Below are 17,428 nucleotides of genomic sequence, written 5' to 3'. Positions count from 1 at the left end.
TTTTCCAATGTAGCTTCTTTTTTTTAAATTCATGCTTCTTTTCACATTCATGCCCGTATTTCGGATTTCTTAGTTCAACTAGAGATAGTTCTGAAAAATTAAGAATTTTAGAATTTAAAGCTTAAATATTTAGTATGAAGGAAGTGTAAAATAATCATTAATATCTCTAGTTCTAATAGAAAGAAAAATAAATTAAGGTTTAACTTGGACCACAAGGCTGGAACCGACAAGAAATATTTTAATGGAGCACTATAATTTAAAATTAACAAAAAATCCAAGGAATTTCTATTCATGCGGAACTAATTAGTTCTGTAGCCTCAGTGTGTTGAATAAAAAGAAGATACCATCATCCATCATCAGCCCCTTAACTGTTTAGTCACTATAAACAAACACATGATGACGCTTGTGACTTTATATGTCTCATAATGGTAAATTTTAGAGAATATGCCAGCCATTTGTTTTCTAGGGAAAATATGCTCAAAAGTTCGTTTCAGACCAAAATCACTCTATTTTTGGTCAGGGAGAACTTAATTCAAGGCCCCTGTGACCGGCATTTGCTTGAATGGATTCTTTCAAGGCTCAAACAAGGTTGGAATCATGACCAAGAAAATGTTTAAGATATGTTAAAACTATGTTCAAAGCCTCCAAATTCTTTCAAATAAGGTTGGAACCTTATTCTAAGATGGATTGCACATTGGCTTCATATGAGAATGAAAGAGACTTGAATAGGGACTAATGCGAAAAGAGTTCAAAACAAATTCGGACAAAGATTATAGCATCATTTGAATATAGTTTGAACATGTTAAACAATGTTCTAACAGCTATTAGTCTATTAAAGTGGTTGCTACAACAAAGTACATTCACAAAAATTATAACACGAGATTCTAAAGTAGCTACTGTAGCATGGAATTCAAGAAGTATAGCATAGCAGAGGGACATCAGAAGATAAAAAAGTGTAAAACAAAAACCATAGCACATCACAATGACAAGAATTGCAGCATAGTATAAGCGAACGATAATATTACATGAAAGATTACAGCACTATTCTTATAATCACAAGGAGAAAGTAGAGCATAAAATATTATGATGGCAATGGGCACTTGGCCTTACAAGTTATTCGGTTATGGACTCTCATTCAGTTGCACTTACATTGCACGACATCCTTCTCCCCATCGAAGGCCTTCTACTTTTCTTTGGATGACCACTCTTTGACTTCACTGGTAGGTGCTACAATGTTTTGTTAGACCGGCGCATTTCGCCTTGTGCTCCATTGAGTCGAGTGGTTCCACTAAACCCGCACCGAGCCCGCCAAATAATTTCAAGACCTTTTTTAGGCACAATTCTAAAAAGGCATCTTTTTCATTTGTTAATTATTATTATTTTGTACAAATAGAGCTTAATGTGATGAGAGCTTGTGAGTGATCGATGTCTTTATTTTAGAAGTTTAGGGTCTAGGAGAGATTAAACTTACCTCTCGAATTGTAGGTCTATTATTTTGTGTTTGGATGAGTTATATTGTGCCAGTGTAAGAAAATATTTTATTTCACTCTAATCTCTGTGAAAATTTGCCTCATTCCTATCAAATTGGTATCCGAGCCGTACGTGGGAGTAATGACAGTCAAGAAAGTTGATGCTTTGAAAAATAGATTAAAAAAAGAGGCCAACTCAAATCAGGAATGAAGGAATTTCTTGTCCATTGAGGGACGATTCATGACCTTGGAAGAAATGATAAAGAAGCTCGTGGAGTTCCACTCCAATCTTCTGTTGCTGAGCCTGTGTTTACGATCGACGAAACCTCTAGCATTGTCATTAGGGTGTGTGTCGAATTGGAAATGTGAAAAGAGAACCCCCAACAACTCGATCCATGAACGAGTTACAAAGGGGGTAGCATCGCAGCCTTAGGCAGATCTGGAGCTGCAGGATCGAGCAACGACATGTTAAGTATGCTCAAGCGACATCATGACGAATGGATCGAGCGAGACATCAGATGAGCTGAAGCAAGCGTCAACACTCGTGACGGGATAGTGACGTGCAATTATGGGCTGAAAAAGATCAATTCAAAGGATTTAGGCCTAGAACAGGGAACCACAGTGGATAGAAACTCAACTGAGGGATGCATTGAACCCGTCAACACCATTTGCTGTGGCAACTGCAACCACTATCTGAGCAGAAGCCGATTCAAAAGCCTCTGGAAACGGACGAGTTAATTATGAGGCAAGTCAAACTTATGGAAGAAGGGAAATCAATATGGGCCAAGGAAGGGTACCCAACCATCGCTTCAAGGGTGGAACGAACTTCAGTCCGGAAAATTGGGTAAAAGACACGCAAAAAAGTTGAAGATGTTGATGTTTGAAGGAGAGGATGCTTATGATTGAGTTTATCATATGGAGTTATACATTGTTGTTAATGAGCTGACGGAAAAAGAAAAATTGATTGTGGCTGCCTTGTATTTGGAAGGAATGACTAGCGTGGTATCAATGGAGAGAGTAACGTCCGCCAATCAGAGTATAGAAAGAGTTAATGGACGAATTGTTGGAGTGCTTCAAAACCAAGCAGGAAGGGGACTTGCACGAGCAGGAAGAGACTTTCATGTATTATAAAAAGAAATTTGAGTTGTTATCCAACAGTTTAAGAGGGATATCAAAAGCAATATTGAAAGGAAACTTAATGAAGGGATTGGAGCTAGAGATTTTAGCAACACTTCATCTGCTGAAACTGCGAGGATAGGGAGAAACATAGTACAGTTGATTGAAAATATAAACACAATGAAACAGGATAATCAGAGCAACAAAATTGTAGTGCCATACCAAAATGCTATCAATCATAGTGGTACAAAAAACCCAAACATTGGGATTCCGGAGGGAGGCTCCACGGGATAGGAATAGTAGACCATAACTGGGAGTGACATTCAAATTCCTTACACAGATGGAGATTCAAAAGAAGCGAACCAAAGGGCTATATTTTCGGTGTGATGACAAGTTTGCCTCGTGACACTGTTGGAAGGATCGAACCTTGCAGGTTTTCACAGTATATAAGACGGAGGAGGCAGGGGATAAAGAAATAAAGGAGATTGTGGTGAAGGAGAAACACACACACTTGAATGTGGCTTAAGTTTAATTAAACTCGGTAGTGGGTTCACACCAACCACACTATGAAACTTCACGGACATATCAGGGAGAAGGTCGCGGTGGTGTTGGTAATAGTGGTGACACCCACAACTTCAGCTAAATTTGAGGCACCTTTTAAACTGCGGCTCGGAAGCTAAAAGTTGGTTTTGATGTTTAGAAAAAAATGTGCAGCTGTTTTTCCAAATTATTCAGGTAAACCGCAACCTGCATTTTGCTTGTGAAATATTATCGGATTACCCCTAACATTCCGACCCTGTGAGATCTTCTATTCGACACCCTCGCTTTTGACGTCGTGCGATCTTTTTTCCCTAGCTCCTTCTCCTCTCCCCCTGTCACGTTTCGACCACGTGTGATCTTCTGCCCTAACTATGTTCGGCGGGCTCCAGTGGCATTTCATTTCTCCTACATTCCTATCTTGTCTTTGATACTCGATTCTAGTGGTATTCTTTCATTTCCTTCTAACTGGTAATCTCTACCCTATTGGCGTTGAAAAAATCTTATGGTTTGAAGGTTTGCTATTTGTGGCTTGGTTCCTTTGATTTATTGGTTTGGTTTTTTGCGGTTTCTGGTTTTGTGTTGTAGCCCGTGCGGCTTCTTGCGATTCCTTTGCCTCTACTCGAAAGACTTTTTTTTTTTTGCCTAGTGTGGCTTGCTCGGTTGGGGCTCTCCCCTCTATTTCATTTTTGGTTCAATTGGAGGAAGGTTATGCTATGTTAACGGTTTGTCCTCTTTGTTGAAGGATATGCCATATTGTTGGTGATGCATGTAGTGGTGGTGTGGGTGAAGTTTTTTTTTTTTTTGTTGGTGGTTTGCCCTTTTTATTAGAGGAAGGATATGCTATGTAGATGGTAATGTTTATTTAGTGGTGGTGTGCGTAATTTTTTTTTTATTTTTTGTTGGTGGCTAGCCTTCTTTGCTAAAGGAAAGATTTTTTATGTTGTTGGTGATGTTTGGAGTGATGGTGTGGGTTTTTTTTTTTTTTTGTGTACCACAATGGTGTGTGATGTTAGTAGTGATGTTGTGCCATGGTGGTATGTGTGTGTGTTGGATGTGGTATTTTTGTGTCATGGTGGTGGTTTTGCTGGTGGTCCTGTTGATGGTGTGTATAAATGAACATGATCAGGTACATATTCAAATTTGCCACAAGAACTCAAAATACAATTTTCAGTAGCCACCCTCAAATTTGCTTGAGTTTCAACTAATGAGAAGAGTTTTCATTTCAATATTAATTATTGTATTTATATCAGATAAATATTATTTGATCGATGTTGGATATCCACTATAAAAAGGGTTTCTAAAGTCATTTATGGATACTAAATACAACATTCCTGATTTTGAAAGAGCAAGCAATATTGCTCGATGTAGAAAAAAGATGTTTAACAAGAAACATTCATCCTTAAGCAGTGTCATTGAAAAAAATATGCGAGATATGACGACATATCTGTTTGCTAAATAAATGCACATTATGGTCACCACAATGACTCTACACAACTATATTTGACGACATCCTTCGCTCAGCGACATTGACTTCAATAGAGCTAATGAAAATCATTCAAAAGTCTCTGTAGAAGCATATGGATATCGTCTAGGACAATCTTTATCACACTGAAAGTGATTTGTCCGAAACTTGCACCCAAGATAGGGAAGATGCAAAAGAAATGATAGAATTGAGAGAGCGAATTACAGATGTCATCATTGGTTGCTAAATAGAGTCATACTTTTTTTTTTTGCTTTATTTGTAATGTATTGTGCAAATGTTTATTGTATTAATGATTTATACAATGATGACCATTTTTAATCTCCATGTTTTTCTAATTCTTTTGCATGTATTTCTTCCCACTTGGATGACCTATGAGGCAACTGTGGGTGTAATATGTAATGTAATTTTTTATTGCACACTTTATTTTTTGTTTTGAAGGTCTATGATGAGATATTCAACCTCATGGGTTCTTTTGGATTGTCTATATGTTGCTATTGGTTCTTGACACATGTTAAATCCCAAAGAAGGCAACCAATTTTCTCTCCTATTTAAGTTTTATGGCTTCTGAGGTTCTTCTTAATGGTTTTTTTGGTGATATGCATATGTGAAAAATGTGTGAGCTAGGTATTACGTGATTTAAATACAACCAAGAACCTTTTTTTAATAATGTCCATTATCTTTTTGTAATGACAGATTTGTTGGTTTATACTTTGTTCTCTGAGACCTTACAACATCATAAAACTTGAATTGATTACTTCTAATATTTTTTATTACTAATGTTATCTAAGGGATTGTGATTTGTGATTTTAAACCTTCGGAAAAAATGACTCGAGGACCTCTGGTATATCCAGAGCATTTTAAAGTTACTATAGACGAAAATGTTTCATGCTTACTTCGTGATAGCCACATAGCTATAGGAAAGAGTTTTACAGGCGTCCAAGAAAAATAATAGAGAACTGTGAATTCTTTACGCCAGCGGATTAGTTTGAAGATTCTACCACCGATAATAATCGGGTGTGAAGAGTTTCATTGGAGGACATGTTATCTTGTGACATTAACTAACAACATTTTAAAAATAATCTTATCACCTCATTAATTGTTACTTTAATAGTTTTTTTTTAATTTTGATTGTTGTGTTATTCACTATTTTATTATGTGTCTATTTTTATTTTATAGCATTCAAACTGAATATTTATTTTCAAGTATGAAATGTACTAGCAGGATTAGTTTTGCTATAAAAAGCACAATAGTACAGGGGCAGAAAGATCATTATTCAGAAACAGATGCAACACAACTATTTCAAAACTGCAAAAAAACAAACAGACAACTAACTTCTCTGCAACAACTTTCTATCACAATTGCTTTGCATCTCCACTAAATTAGTGGAGCAATTGGGGCTTGAGAATGTTGACACAAAGTTTTAGAGTAATGATGCGGGTGATACAGGTGAAGAAAAGCTCGAGAGTTTGTAAAAGGCTAAGTTCGACACTATAGAATATTCAGGTGGTTGGAGAATTTTCTTACCTTGAATTTAAGAAGCACTAATTTCATATTGGGTATAAAATGGTTACAGTCTTTAGGGGACAATGGAATTTTAGGAGGGAAACAAGACGGTAGTGATTCGCTATGACACTAGTTTCTGCAGAACCTTCGTTAGGTTAAATTTGGATAGCTTCTTCATTTGAGCCAAATTAGTCACAATCACAATAAGCTTGTTCATATCTTTTTTTGCATAAAATTTCTTTTATGAGGGCTTTGATCATTGCCCTTCCACCGAAACCTTTCAATAGTGGATTCTTAAACAAGTAGTCAAAGAGCCACACCATGATGTTCAAAATGTGGAACTTGTAGGTTATTTTTGGATGGCTTCTTCAGTGGAGCCAAATTGGTCACAACCATAATAAGCTTGTTCATATCTTCTCTTTATCAAGTCCCTTTCTTTACAATTTTCAAGACCTTTTACACTCTAGCAGACAAAATTTTAAGTTGTTTCTTCTTAGTAATAGGAGATGGACATTATTAAGCCCAAAGGAATTGGTTAATGGCACTGATATAGCTATTCTTTTTAAAATATTTTAAATTTTATAATTGGTTGCAAGTATACTCACTTTTGGGACTAGAGCTCGTTGAAGGGGTCTTTGCTCGGGGAGCAGTTGATGAGCCCTTAGTTCAATATTCATCTTTTTTTCCTTTGCCATTAAGATGATTTTCTTTCTAACGTGAAAGTTTTAGCATCTTGGTTTCTTGGTGTGAAAGGCTCAATAGGCAAAATAGTTATATTCATAGTTGGGTCATTTTTTATATGCAACATGAAATATTTGACACACAAATACTTCAGTAGACTGAGGTCGCTGACGTAGCTCTAAACAACACAACAATGACCCTAGCATCAGCTATGGGAACCACTAAACCATCAAGTAGGATAATAGCCGTGTATGATGGGATTCCCTAGGGGAGACTATTTGTCTTTGTAGGACACAAATTATAGGGTGTCAACAATTATAACAAATAATATCAGAAATATCTCCTTTGAGATTCAAGTCGTGACATATTAATGAAGTTTACAACATATGTCATAATTTTTAGTCAACATAAAATTTTACCAACGTACATTAATCATCAAACATTCATATTTTTTTTGTTGGAACCTTTCAGTGGTGGATATTTAAACTTGAAATTCAAAATCACACCCAATGCTCATCTTGCAAAGTTTTTCTCTCTATTAGAACCTTTTGACAAAATATTTTTTGATTGGGATCTAATGCTCACCTCATAGAGTATTTTCATGCGCTAATAGTATTTACTGGTTGATAAAGAAAAATATAGTTAATATTGAGGATGAAGAGAATGTTTACACAAGTGAGACTAGAGAAGGAGATAAAGACTCAGCTACAATGCACTGAAATTAAAAACATGTGTCAAAGTGCGCTTCTTCAAGATGCAACGTTCACTACCATAGCTTTGCTTCTCATCACAATTGCATGAAGACAGTTTGCTAGCACAAACTATATAAAGAAAGCACAATACCGTGTGCGTCAAGTGCACTTCCATGTCTCAGATCGAATTTCAATAGAAAAACAGAATTGGTTATGCCTTAACGGGTCAGGTAACATGCGACATTGAATTGATGTATTCAACAACATATAAAATCGATTTGGAGGTCTATTCAGCCTCTGCGATTCGAATCCACACAAGCAAGAAGCCTCAATAACACAATTTTCTTCATGTTCACTAAGTCCGGAAGCGTCGACGCAAATATAGGACACAACTCATAACTCGAACTCCACCAATGCAACAACAACTGAGTGCTCAACCTCCATGCTTCGAGCCAACCAACAACCTCCTGTTAAGTATAACATTATTTATGGTTTCCCTATTCATATTACTCCACCTCAAATGCGGCTAAGATTATTCATTGATAGAATGAAGTGAATTATAAATATTTTCAAAAAAAATTACTTCTAAAAAAAGTTGATCAATTTAAAACATTTATTTTGATTAAATTTGATCAAAATATTCTAACTTTGTTTGGATTCAAACTTCATCTTATAATTCTTATCATTTACTTTGCCAAAATATTAAACCTTGTTTCATTGAGCATTCTAGTTGATAGAAAAAGACCACATATGAATAAAAATGAAAAAAAAAGAGTGATAACTACAAAATTCCTTTGACTTTTTTTATAAAACTTAAAACTTTATCAATTAATTTATGCTTCAAAATTTAGCCCTTTTTACGAATTATAAGAGCATTTATGCTTTTTTTTAATTATCACAACAAACGTCTGGTTAATTCAATTTGCAAGCTCACTCATAAAGCTTGTTTTCAAGTTAGATATGTGCGTCGCATATTTTCGATTCTATATCAAATTTTATTTCATTTAATAAATGCTTCATATTTTATAATTTCTTAAAATTATTAGCATTTAGCTATTTGCTTTTCTTAATGGATATTTCCTAGTTTATGTATTTCCTATTTTCTGACTCTTGTATCATTTATTAATACCACTTTTGATGTCAATAAAATTATCCTGCCGAATTTCAATATGGTATTAGAGCCAAAGATCTAACACTAGCTGTCGTCAAGGCACCACCCTAGCCGTCGACACTTCCTACAGGGCAACACATGCAGGTTTTACTGTTGCTTGTCCCCCTCTTCCCTGCTGATTCTCCAGCCGTTGGGCCCTTACCCTGCAGATTTCAGCCCTAGCTTCCCTGCATGCTTTTCCGGCACCAATTTTCCGAAAGCTGCTGCTAATCCTTCTGGCAGGTGCTTCCAGTCACCCGACCTCCCTCCAGCCAGCCTGATTTCTCTCCAGCCAACCTGATCTCCCTCCAGAATCGCAGGAGCACCTTCTTGCAGCCGAATCTATCCAATGCAAGACCTCCCGTTGTCGGCTCGTCCTCTTGCAGCCAGAATCTCTGTCATGGCATCCCAACCATACATTTGGCTCGGTCACAATCATGGCAGACTCCACCACCTAGCCTCCTTCCGACGATGTACTTGAGTATACCGGATGATCGACACCAACCTCAATCCCTCCATAAGAAGGACCTAAAAGTCACATGAACTTCTTGATCACCACCCTAAAAATTAATGACTCTAATTTCATACGATAGCCACAAGCTGTGTTATTGTTCGTAAAAGGATGCGAAAAATTCAGCTATCTCACAGGTATGATTCATGAACGTCCGAAAACTGACCCAACATATGCAGCGTAAGAAGTGGAGAATTTCATGGTGAAGTTGTAGCTGATTAATTCCTTGGAGACTTCGATTTGTCGTTCATACCTATTTCTTCCATCTGCAAGTGCTCTTCGGATTGTAGTTCGTGATACATACCTTGACGTAAGAAATTCCGGTCAACTTTATGAAGTTTCTAAGAAGATCCGTGTGGCGAAACAAGGATCAATGACCGTGACAGTACTATAATGACTTGGTTACCTTATAGATGGAATGTGATCTCTACTACGACTACACTTGGGGCTCTCCAGCTGATCGTTCCCTCTTCCAAAAAATTGTGGAAAAGGATCATGTGTTAAAATTTCTGACCAGCCTAAACAAGGAGCTTGATGAAGTCTGGGACAATATTCTTGGTCGGGATATCGTTCCTTCAATTTGGATAGCATTCACCGAGATTCGTCGGAAAGAAAGCCAACGACTTGCCATGCTCAGCACCTCCACTTCTTCAACCTAACCTCCGCCTTGATCTCCAATAGTACTCTACACTCTTCCATGCCATCACAGGCCAATCACTCCACTTGTGATTTCTATCATAAACCCTAACATATCCATGACAAGTGTTAAAAGCTCCACGGTAAACTGGCTAATAAACCTTCGACTGAATCTTCCATTGCTAAGGTTCTCACTATGATATCAAAATCTACGACGATACAGCCGATTCACACTCAGAACATCCCGGAATCACTAGACTGCATTAAGAGTTAGATGGTGCACCTAATTAAGCTGCTTGAATCTAGTCAGTTCTCTTTCTCCCATGTCCATCAAGGTAACATTTGCATGAAACTCGTTGATTTTGCTTCTTTTGGTTCATGGATTATTAATTTAAGTGCTACAGACCACATGACAGGATCTTCTCAAGTCTCTCTATTCTCGTGCTCCAAGAGATACTATTAAAATTACTTATGGCTCCTGTAGTTCCATCATAGGTAAAGACCTATTGTTCTAACAATCAGATTGACTCTAGAATCTGTGTTACACGTACCTTTGTTGAAATGTAATATCTTTTCAATCAGTAAGTTGGCATGACATTGATTGTGTTACCCATTTTTCTCCTAATGTTTGTATATTTCAGGATCGTCGTTCGAGGTGGATGATTGGATTTGCTAAGAAGGTAATCGGGCTCTACTTCTTCCAAGAGAAAGACATTCATGACGAGGACATTTCATCCAGTAGTTGTAGTTTTTACCTGTCCATTAAATGTCCTATTATGCTTCTACATTGTCGTTTGGATTATCCCAATTTTTAATATTTAAAACAGTTATATCCATTGATGTTTACTAATAAAAATCTATCTAGGTTTAAAGGTGAGATTTGTCATTTATCTAAACATCATCGCATCCCATGTCCACCCTACTCGTATACTCCTTCCGCTCATTTTTCACTAACTTATAGTGACTTATGGGAACCTCTCAAACTCCCAACTATACCAATAAACAACGGTTTCTTACCTTGATTGATGGCCACACTTGAATTACTTAGGTTTATATCTTAAAAGGCAAATTTTGCGTTGCAGTTATCTTTAAAAATTTTCACTCTATTTTGACCAAATCCAAGTCCTTTGAACTAACAACAGTGAATTTTAACTCTATATTGAGAGAATTATTGGTAAATAAAGACATCCTCCATCATAGCTCTTGTACGGATATACTCCTCAACAAAATGGGGTAGTTGAACCGAAAAACCAACACCATCTCGAAATCGCATGTCCATTATGTTTCAATCTAATGCCCGAAAAAGTTTGGAATAATGTCGTACTTACCTCCACATATCTCAACAATAGAGTCCCCGCAAAAATATTCACAACTTCCGAACCCCGTTAGTCGTCTTGATGTCAGGTTTTCCTACCAATTGAATATGTTTTATCAAATATGTTTGGAATACTGCCCCAACGAGTAGTAAATTTGGTCCCCATTCAATCAAATTTGTCTTTCTCGGATATTCTGCCACTCAAAAAGGCTATGGTATCTTGATCATATCACAAATAAACTCTATATGAGTGTTAATGTCTATTTCTTTGAAAGTATCCTCGACTTCTCTAACACTACTCCAAGTTAGGGGGAGCTAGACTTTTTTAACACTATTCCTTTTCCGACTCTGATGGATAATCTACCTACAGCTCCAACCATTGTTTCTGAGGAACCTTCAGTCCCATTGGATCCGCCACCATCCAAACCAACATCTCCTTCAACCCACTCTCTGTGTCTATACTCGGCACATCAAACCTTCAGTTGAGACTCGTATCAATGCACCTACTCTTGAGCCCGCTGCCTCCTTACAGATCATAGAATCTGCTCTGGTCGACATCCCCAGAACTACACTCTCTCAACTTGTGGGGATTACTCCTGCTCCGAATAGGAGGTGAATTCTATCATTGAGGTACGCAATCAGACATGTTCACTTTATTTCATGGCAAAATACGTCTCATTCCACAACTTATCACCGACCTACAAAGCAGGTCACTTTCTTGATGAATGATCGTCTTTAATCTACTATTGAGGCAGCATTAGCGGACCCTTCCCGGAAGGTTGCAGTAATGGATGAGATAATTGCCCTTCGGCGAAACCATACGTGGAATGTTGATCTTCCTCGAGAAAAGAAAGCAATTGGTAGTCAATGGATTTTCAACACTAAATTTAACTTCAATGGATCCTATGAATGCAAAAAAGCGCGGTTGGTCGCCAAAGACTACTCGCAAATTTATAGAGTTGACTATCAGGAGACGTTTACTCCGTTGCTAAGCTGAACACCATTGGAGTTTTGTTATCCCTTGCCATGAATCTAAATTGACCCTTACTCCAACTACATGTCAAGAACGCTTTCCTTAACAGCGATCTCATAGAGGATGAATATGTCTCTCCCTCTATGCTTGGACTCTACTTCTTCTCGTGGGCAAGTGTGTCGACTGTGAAATTCTCTCTATGGACTGAAGCAATCCCCTCGGACCTGATTCGACAAGTTCATGCAAGTAGTAGTGAGCCATGGGTTCTTTCAAGCCCAATCTGATCATTTTTTTTTCTTTCGACATTCCAACAGTGGTCATATTGCCATCCTCATCATTTATGTCGATAATATTGTGCTCTCAGGTAATGATCTGCCAGCCTTTGAATCTCTTAAAGGCATCCTCGCCACAATTTTTGAAATGAATGACTTGGGATCTTTCTAATATTTCTTAAGGATGGAAGTTGCTCAATCCACTCAGGGCAATTGTCTTTCCCAACGCAAATATGTGATGGAACAATTAACAGAGACCAACCTTCTCCTTTGCAAACCGGTTGTTGTTATGATAGATCCCAATGAAAAATTGACAGATGTTCTCAATGTCACTCTGGTGAACAAGACTAACAACATATTGTGCGCAAACTCAATTACCTCGCCCATGCACGCTCCAATATTTGTCAAACTGTTGGTATTGTAAGCCAATTCAACTATAATCCCTATGAGCAACATCTCATTGTTGCCCACCGGATTCTCCACTACTTAAAAGGCACACTGGACTCAAGTTTGTTGTTCTCTCGCCACACCACTCGCTCTATTGCAGTTTATACGAACGCTGATTGGGGCGGGTCAGTCCATGATTGGCGATCAACCTCGAGTTATTGCTCCTTGTGGTGAAACCTTGCCTTAGGAAAAGAAAAAAATAATCGGCGATAGCCCATAGCAGTGTTGGAACCGAGTTTCTTTCTACATCGTTGAAAATATGTGAAGCTCTCTGGTTGCCCATCATGTTTCGTGAGTTATGTATGTCGGACTTTGTTCCTTCTACAACTGTTTTGCAATAATAAAGCTATCATTAGCAAAGCTCATAATCCAGTCCAATATGATCGCAACAAGCATGTAGATATTGTTTGTCACTTAATCAAGGAGAAGCTCAATTCCGAGGAGAATTATGTTCCATTTTTTTCATCCAGTGGTCAACTAGTAGATATCCTCACAAAAAATCTTCCTCGATCATTATTTAACGACTTCAATCGAAGTTGAACATAATTGACATCTATGATTCAACTTGAGGGAGAGTATTAGAATTATTAGCATTTAGTTATTCCTTTCCTTTCCAAATATTTCCTAATTAATATATTTTCATATTTATGTATTTTTTTATTTATGTATTTCCAAGTTTAGGTCTTTCCTATTTTATAACTCTTGTAACTTGTATTTATATCTTTTTTGATATCAATAAAATTATCCCGCTAAATTTCAACGTAATTGTCAATGAATTTTATCAATATATTTATAATTTTATACAAGTTATGGGCGTTTTAGCCTCTTGTGACTTTTAATAGTATACCTTTCACTTTTTTATGGTCTTAATTTGACATCTTATTTTGATGTTAGAAATGATGCTAATTATTTCATATTTTGCAATAATTTACTGATTCAATTTTGTAGATTGCACCTTGACTCATCCAAAAAAAAAAAAAAAAAAAAAAAAAAAAAAAAACCCCCTGTGTTGTAGTTGATTGCATGACTTCAAACCTTAGAATGTATTCTTATATTGTCCCAAAAAGTACATTTTGTAATTTAAATTTGGCTAATTTAATGACTTTTATTCATGTAGTATAAGCATATGTGATATAAGAGTCAAGAACACTCTAATCTATAAAATGCTGCTTTGCTATCTGCTTTGCACATTTAAACGAAAATAAAGCCTCTACGTGTGCTTGATATTTTAAAACCATTGTTTTCAGTTACGGTCTTTGGAGCACAATATGATTCCCGTTCTTAAGATAACGTTGTTCCTAAAAAGTTGAAATAATACACAGGCCAGAAAGACAAAAAAATTCAAGAATGTTTATGTAGATATCCGCAGTAAAAAATTGTTTATCCAAGATCAGACATTTATAAAGCTTATAAATGTAGGAAAGAGATGTAAATAGATATTTCTAGTTCATGATTGAACATCAAATACAATAAGTATCTATCGGAAAGTTCACCCTATAATAGCAATAATTATTTCCATGCAACTAACAATTGACAAAAGCGCATAAATGCATCATCATATTCGATCATTTTTATTGCAATTGAAGACCGGCCATACAACTAACATGAATAGGGCAGATAATGACGATAAAGCTTCAGCATTATAAAACTGAATTAATTGTACATTCAAGTTAATATCAGAATCAAATTCCTATCTTCTTTATAGAATAAAATATATGTCATCTTCAAGTTAAAAAAAGAGGGCATTAACATGCATACCACCCAATTCCTATCTATTTACATATCTAACACCTGAACTCTACTTTTTTCCATTTATACTACCTAAATCTTTCATATCAAACTAAAAAAATTACTTTTTAAACTTTTAAAAAGTGAAATACATCTTTTCATGCAAAGGTAAGGTGGCATATATATAAAATTGAAGTTTAGGTGTTAGATATGTAAAATACATAAGTATTGGAATTAAGTTGTATGTATGTAAATCTTCCTAATAAATACTACATTTCATCAAAAAAAGATTACCACGCACACTTTTAAGCACCCAAACAAAGAATCACTCAATCATCCAAAAAAACCATATTTACTGCAAATAAGGGACAGCAGAAAATTAGCTAACTTCAATTACAATACCTGGTGCAGTTCCATAAGCTCCTGAAGGCAGTTGCTGAGCAGTATTTTCTTTATACATGCTTTCCCTATTTATGAAGACCAGTGTATCAGAAAATGAAATAATAGGCAAGTAAACCTCAAATGAAAGAAGGGAAATTAATACATACCACATGATTTTTATGTAAATATATATCAAACACCCAAAGTTCGATATTTACATTTATGTCATAAATCTATGCATGAAAAGGTACATTTCAAAAAAAAGTAGTGCTAATGGTATTTTTGATGTGATGTTAAAGCTTTGAGTGGTATGTATGTAAATATGAATATCTAGGTGCTAGTAAATACAAAAGAATTGTGCAGCATATATGTAAATTCCCCATGAAAAAACAAAAACAGCTGCAAAAGACAAATTTTTCTTCCCCTATAACCTGTAAATTGGAACGAGTAAAGTTCCAAAATCATCCCCAGACTACTTACATTGGGTCAATTTAGTCCCAGAGGCTATAAAAGTGTTATAGTCGTCCCAGGACTGATTTAATGAGTTTCAAAAAAGACCTAGCTAAGAGCTATTTCTGCCGATATTTAAAAGTTTGGGGACTAAATTGAAACTTTTATAAACTCTGGGACTAAAATAGCCCCGCTGCAAAGAGTATGAAGACCATTTTGAAACTTTTGTCAAGTTGGAATATATATCCGTGAAAAGGAAAACAAAGTTGTGGAGCAGACCTCGCCTGTAAGGATCACAGAAGAAAAAGAACTTCTGTGCAGCTATTCGACAGTACATTTGAACAAAGGCTGCAGGCATATCCCTTAGCTGTGCAAGGTTGGGTATGAGACCTCTTATATAAGCTTCCATTTCCTGTGAACAAGAGATGACATTAGAATGCCATCATCGATAACCAATCATAGATGTTCAGAAAATTTAGAAACAAGCATGCACTTATAATTAACTCCAACAAGCCACATGTTAGAGCCAATCAGCAAATGAATCCGTACATGAGGCAGAAGGAATCCATCAGAATCTTCATCAAGCTCACTCATGTCAATTCTTGCTTGTGTAAGAGATACCTGAAACAGGTCAAAATTCTAAAAGTTAAAAAATTTTGCAAGAAATATCATTTTTCAAACTGACAAAAGAATTAAATTAACCAGAAGCCAATGATAAATTAGGGGAATTTACATACACAGCGCAGAATTCCTATGTATTTATATGTCTCGTAGCTAAACTTTCATATTTACACACATATCACTCAAATCTTTAATATCACATAAAAATTAGCACTATTATCACATTTTAAAAATGACATGCAACTTTTTAGGCATAGGTATAAAGAATCAAAGTGCTCTGCAAGTAAATATAAAAGTTCAGATGTGAGATATTTTAATTTCATTACAATATAATCTTTTTATAAAGAGCCCAACTTTTTTCAGTTTTGCTCATTCAAATAGCATTGTAGGTTTTGGAAGAGAGAAAATAATTATTCCCCTTCAATTTCATAGAAAACGATTACAAGATAAATAGAGGGGATGGCTCACACACTAAAAAGAAATAAAATCAATTATAACTCTCCATGATAAAAGAAGGAAACATGAGTTATGACATAGCAATAATGCTACATTCTAAAAATAGAAAATATATAATAATAAAATAAACTAAAAAACTCTTCCTAGAAATCCAACACCATCCCTCAAGTTGGATCATAGTTATCTATCACGCCCAACTTGCTTATAAGAAACTCAAAATTAAGCTTGAGTAGTCGTTTGGTAAAGATATCTGTTATTTGTTGAGCGGTAGAGATAAATGACATTCAAATAGTTCCACAATCAATCTCCTCTTTTATGAAGTATCTCTCAATCCCCAAAAGCTTTGTGCGATCATGCTGCACTGGATTTTCTGCAATGCTTATGTTTGCTTTATTGTCACAGTATAACTTCAAATGACATACTTATCGAGATTTGCACCTCTTCAAAATTCTTTTCAACCATAACGACTCACATATTACATAAGTCATAGTCCAATAGTATACCCCAACACAACTCCTGGCAACCACATTTTGTTTCTTACTTCACCATGTAACCAAGTTTCCTCAAACATAGATGAAGTATCCAAAATTTTATCTCCTGTTTATAACTAAGCTTGCCCAATTTGTATCAAGTGTATGTTTATATGCTTTTTTGTGTGATCTTCTGAAAGAGTAAGCCCCTTACCTGGTGTACCTTTTAGATATTTGAGAATTATATTGACTGCTTCAATATGTGTTTCTCATAGGGCAAGTGCAACAATTGACATGCCAAACTCACACGACAAGTAATATATGGTCGTGTATGTGATAAGTATATCAACTTCCTCGCCATTTTTTTATATCTATTTGTATTCACTGAAGCGCCTTCCTTTCCCCAATTTCTGATTGAGATCAATGTTGACCTCATTTTTGTGAGGTCTTTTCTTCTCCTCCTTAGAGCCTAGGTTCTAGCTCTAGAAATTCCTATGGACCATCTTAGAAAACTAGAATTGAGACTCACCCTTC

The 17,428-nt window shown here is 36.1% G+C and overlaps 1 protein-coding gene across 1 annotated transcript in view; it reads right to left on the bottom strand.

Annotated features, from left to right (window-relative positions):
• The window catches only part of LOC110031190 (probable serine/threonine-protein phosphatase 2A regulatory subunit B'' subunit TON2), a 90,357-nt gene that overhangs the window by 36,517 nt on the left and 36,412 nt on the right, over positions 1–17,428 (bottom strand). Inside the window, exons 7-9 of the mRNA XM_020734276.1 lie at positions 15,897–15,968; positions 15,627–15,759; positions 14,919–14,983 (exon numbers count right to left, since the gene is read on the bottom strand). Coding sequence (XP_020589935.1) covers positions 14,919–14,983; positions 15,627–15,759; positions 15,897–15,968 — 270 coding nt within the window. The remainder of the gene's footprint in view (positions 1–14,918; positions 14,984–15,626; positions 15,760–15,896; positions 15,969–17,428) is intronic.

The sequence above is a fragment of the Phalaenopsis equestris genome, unplaced genomic scaffold (genome assembly GCF_001263595.1).
Source record: "Phalaenopsis equestris unplaced genomic scaffold, ASM126359v1 Scaffold000787, whole genome shotgun sequence".
Taxonomy (NCBI): Eukaryota; Viridiplantae; Streptophyta; class Magnoliopsida; order Asparagales; family Orchidaceae; genus Phalaenopsis; species Phalaenopsis equestris.
This window is presented reverse-complemented; position numbering and strand designations above follow the sequence as displayed.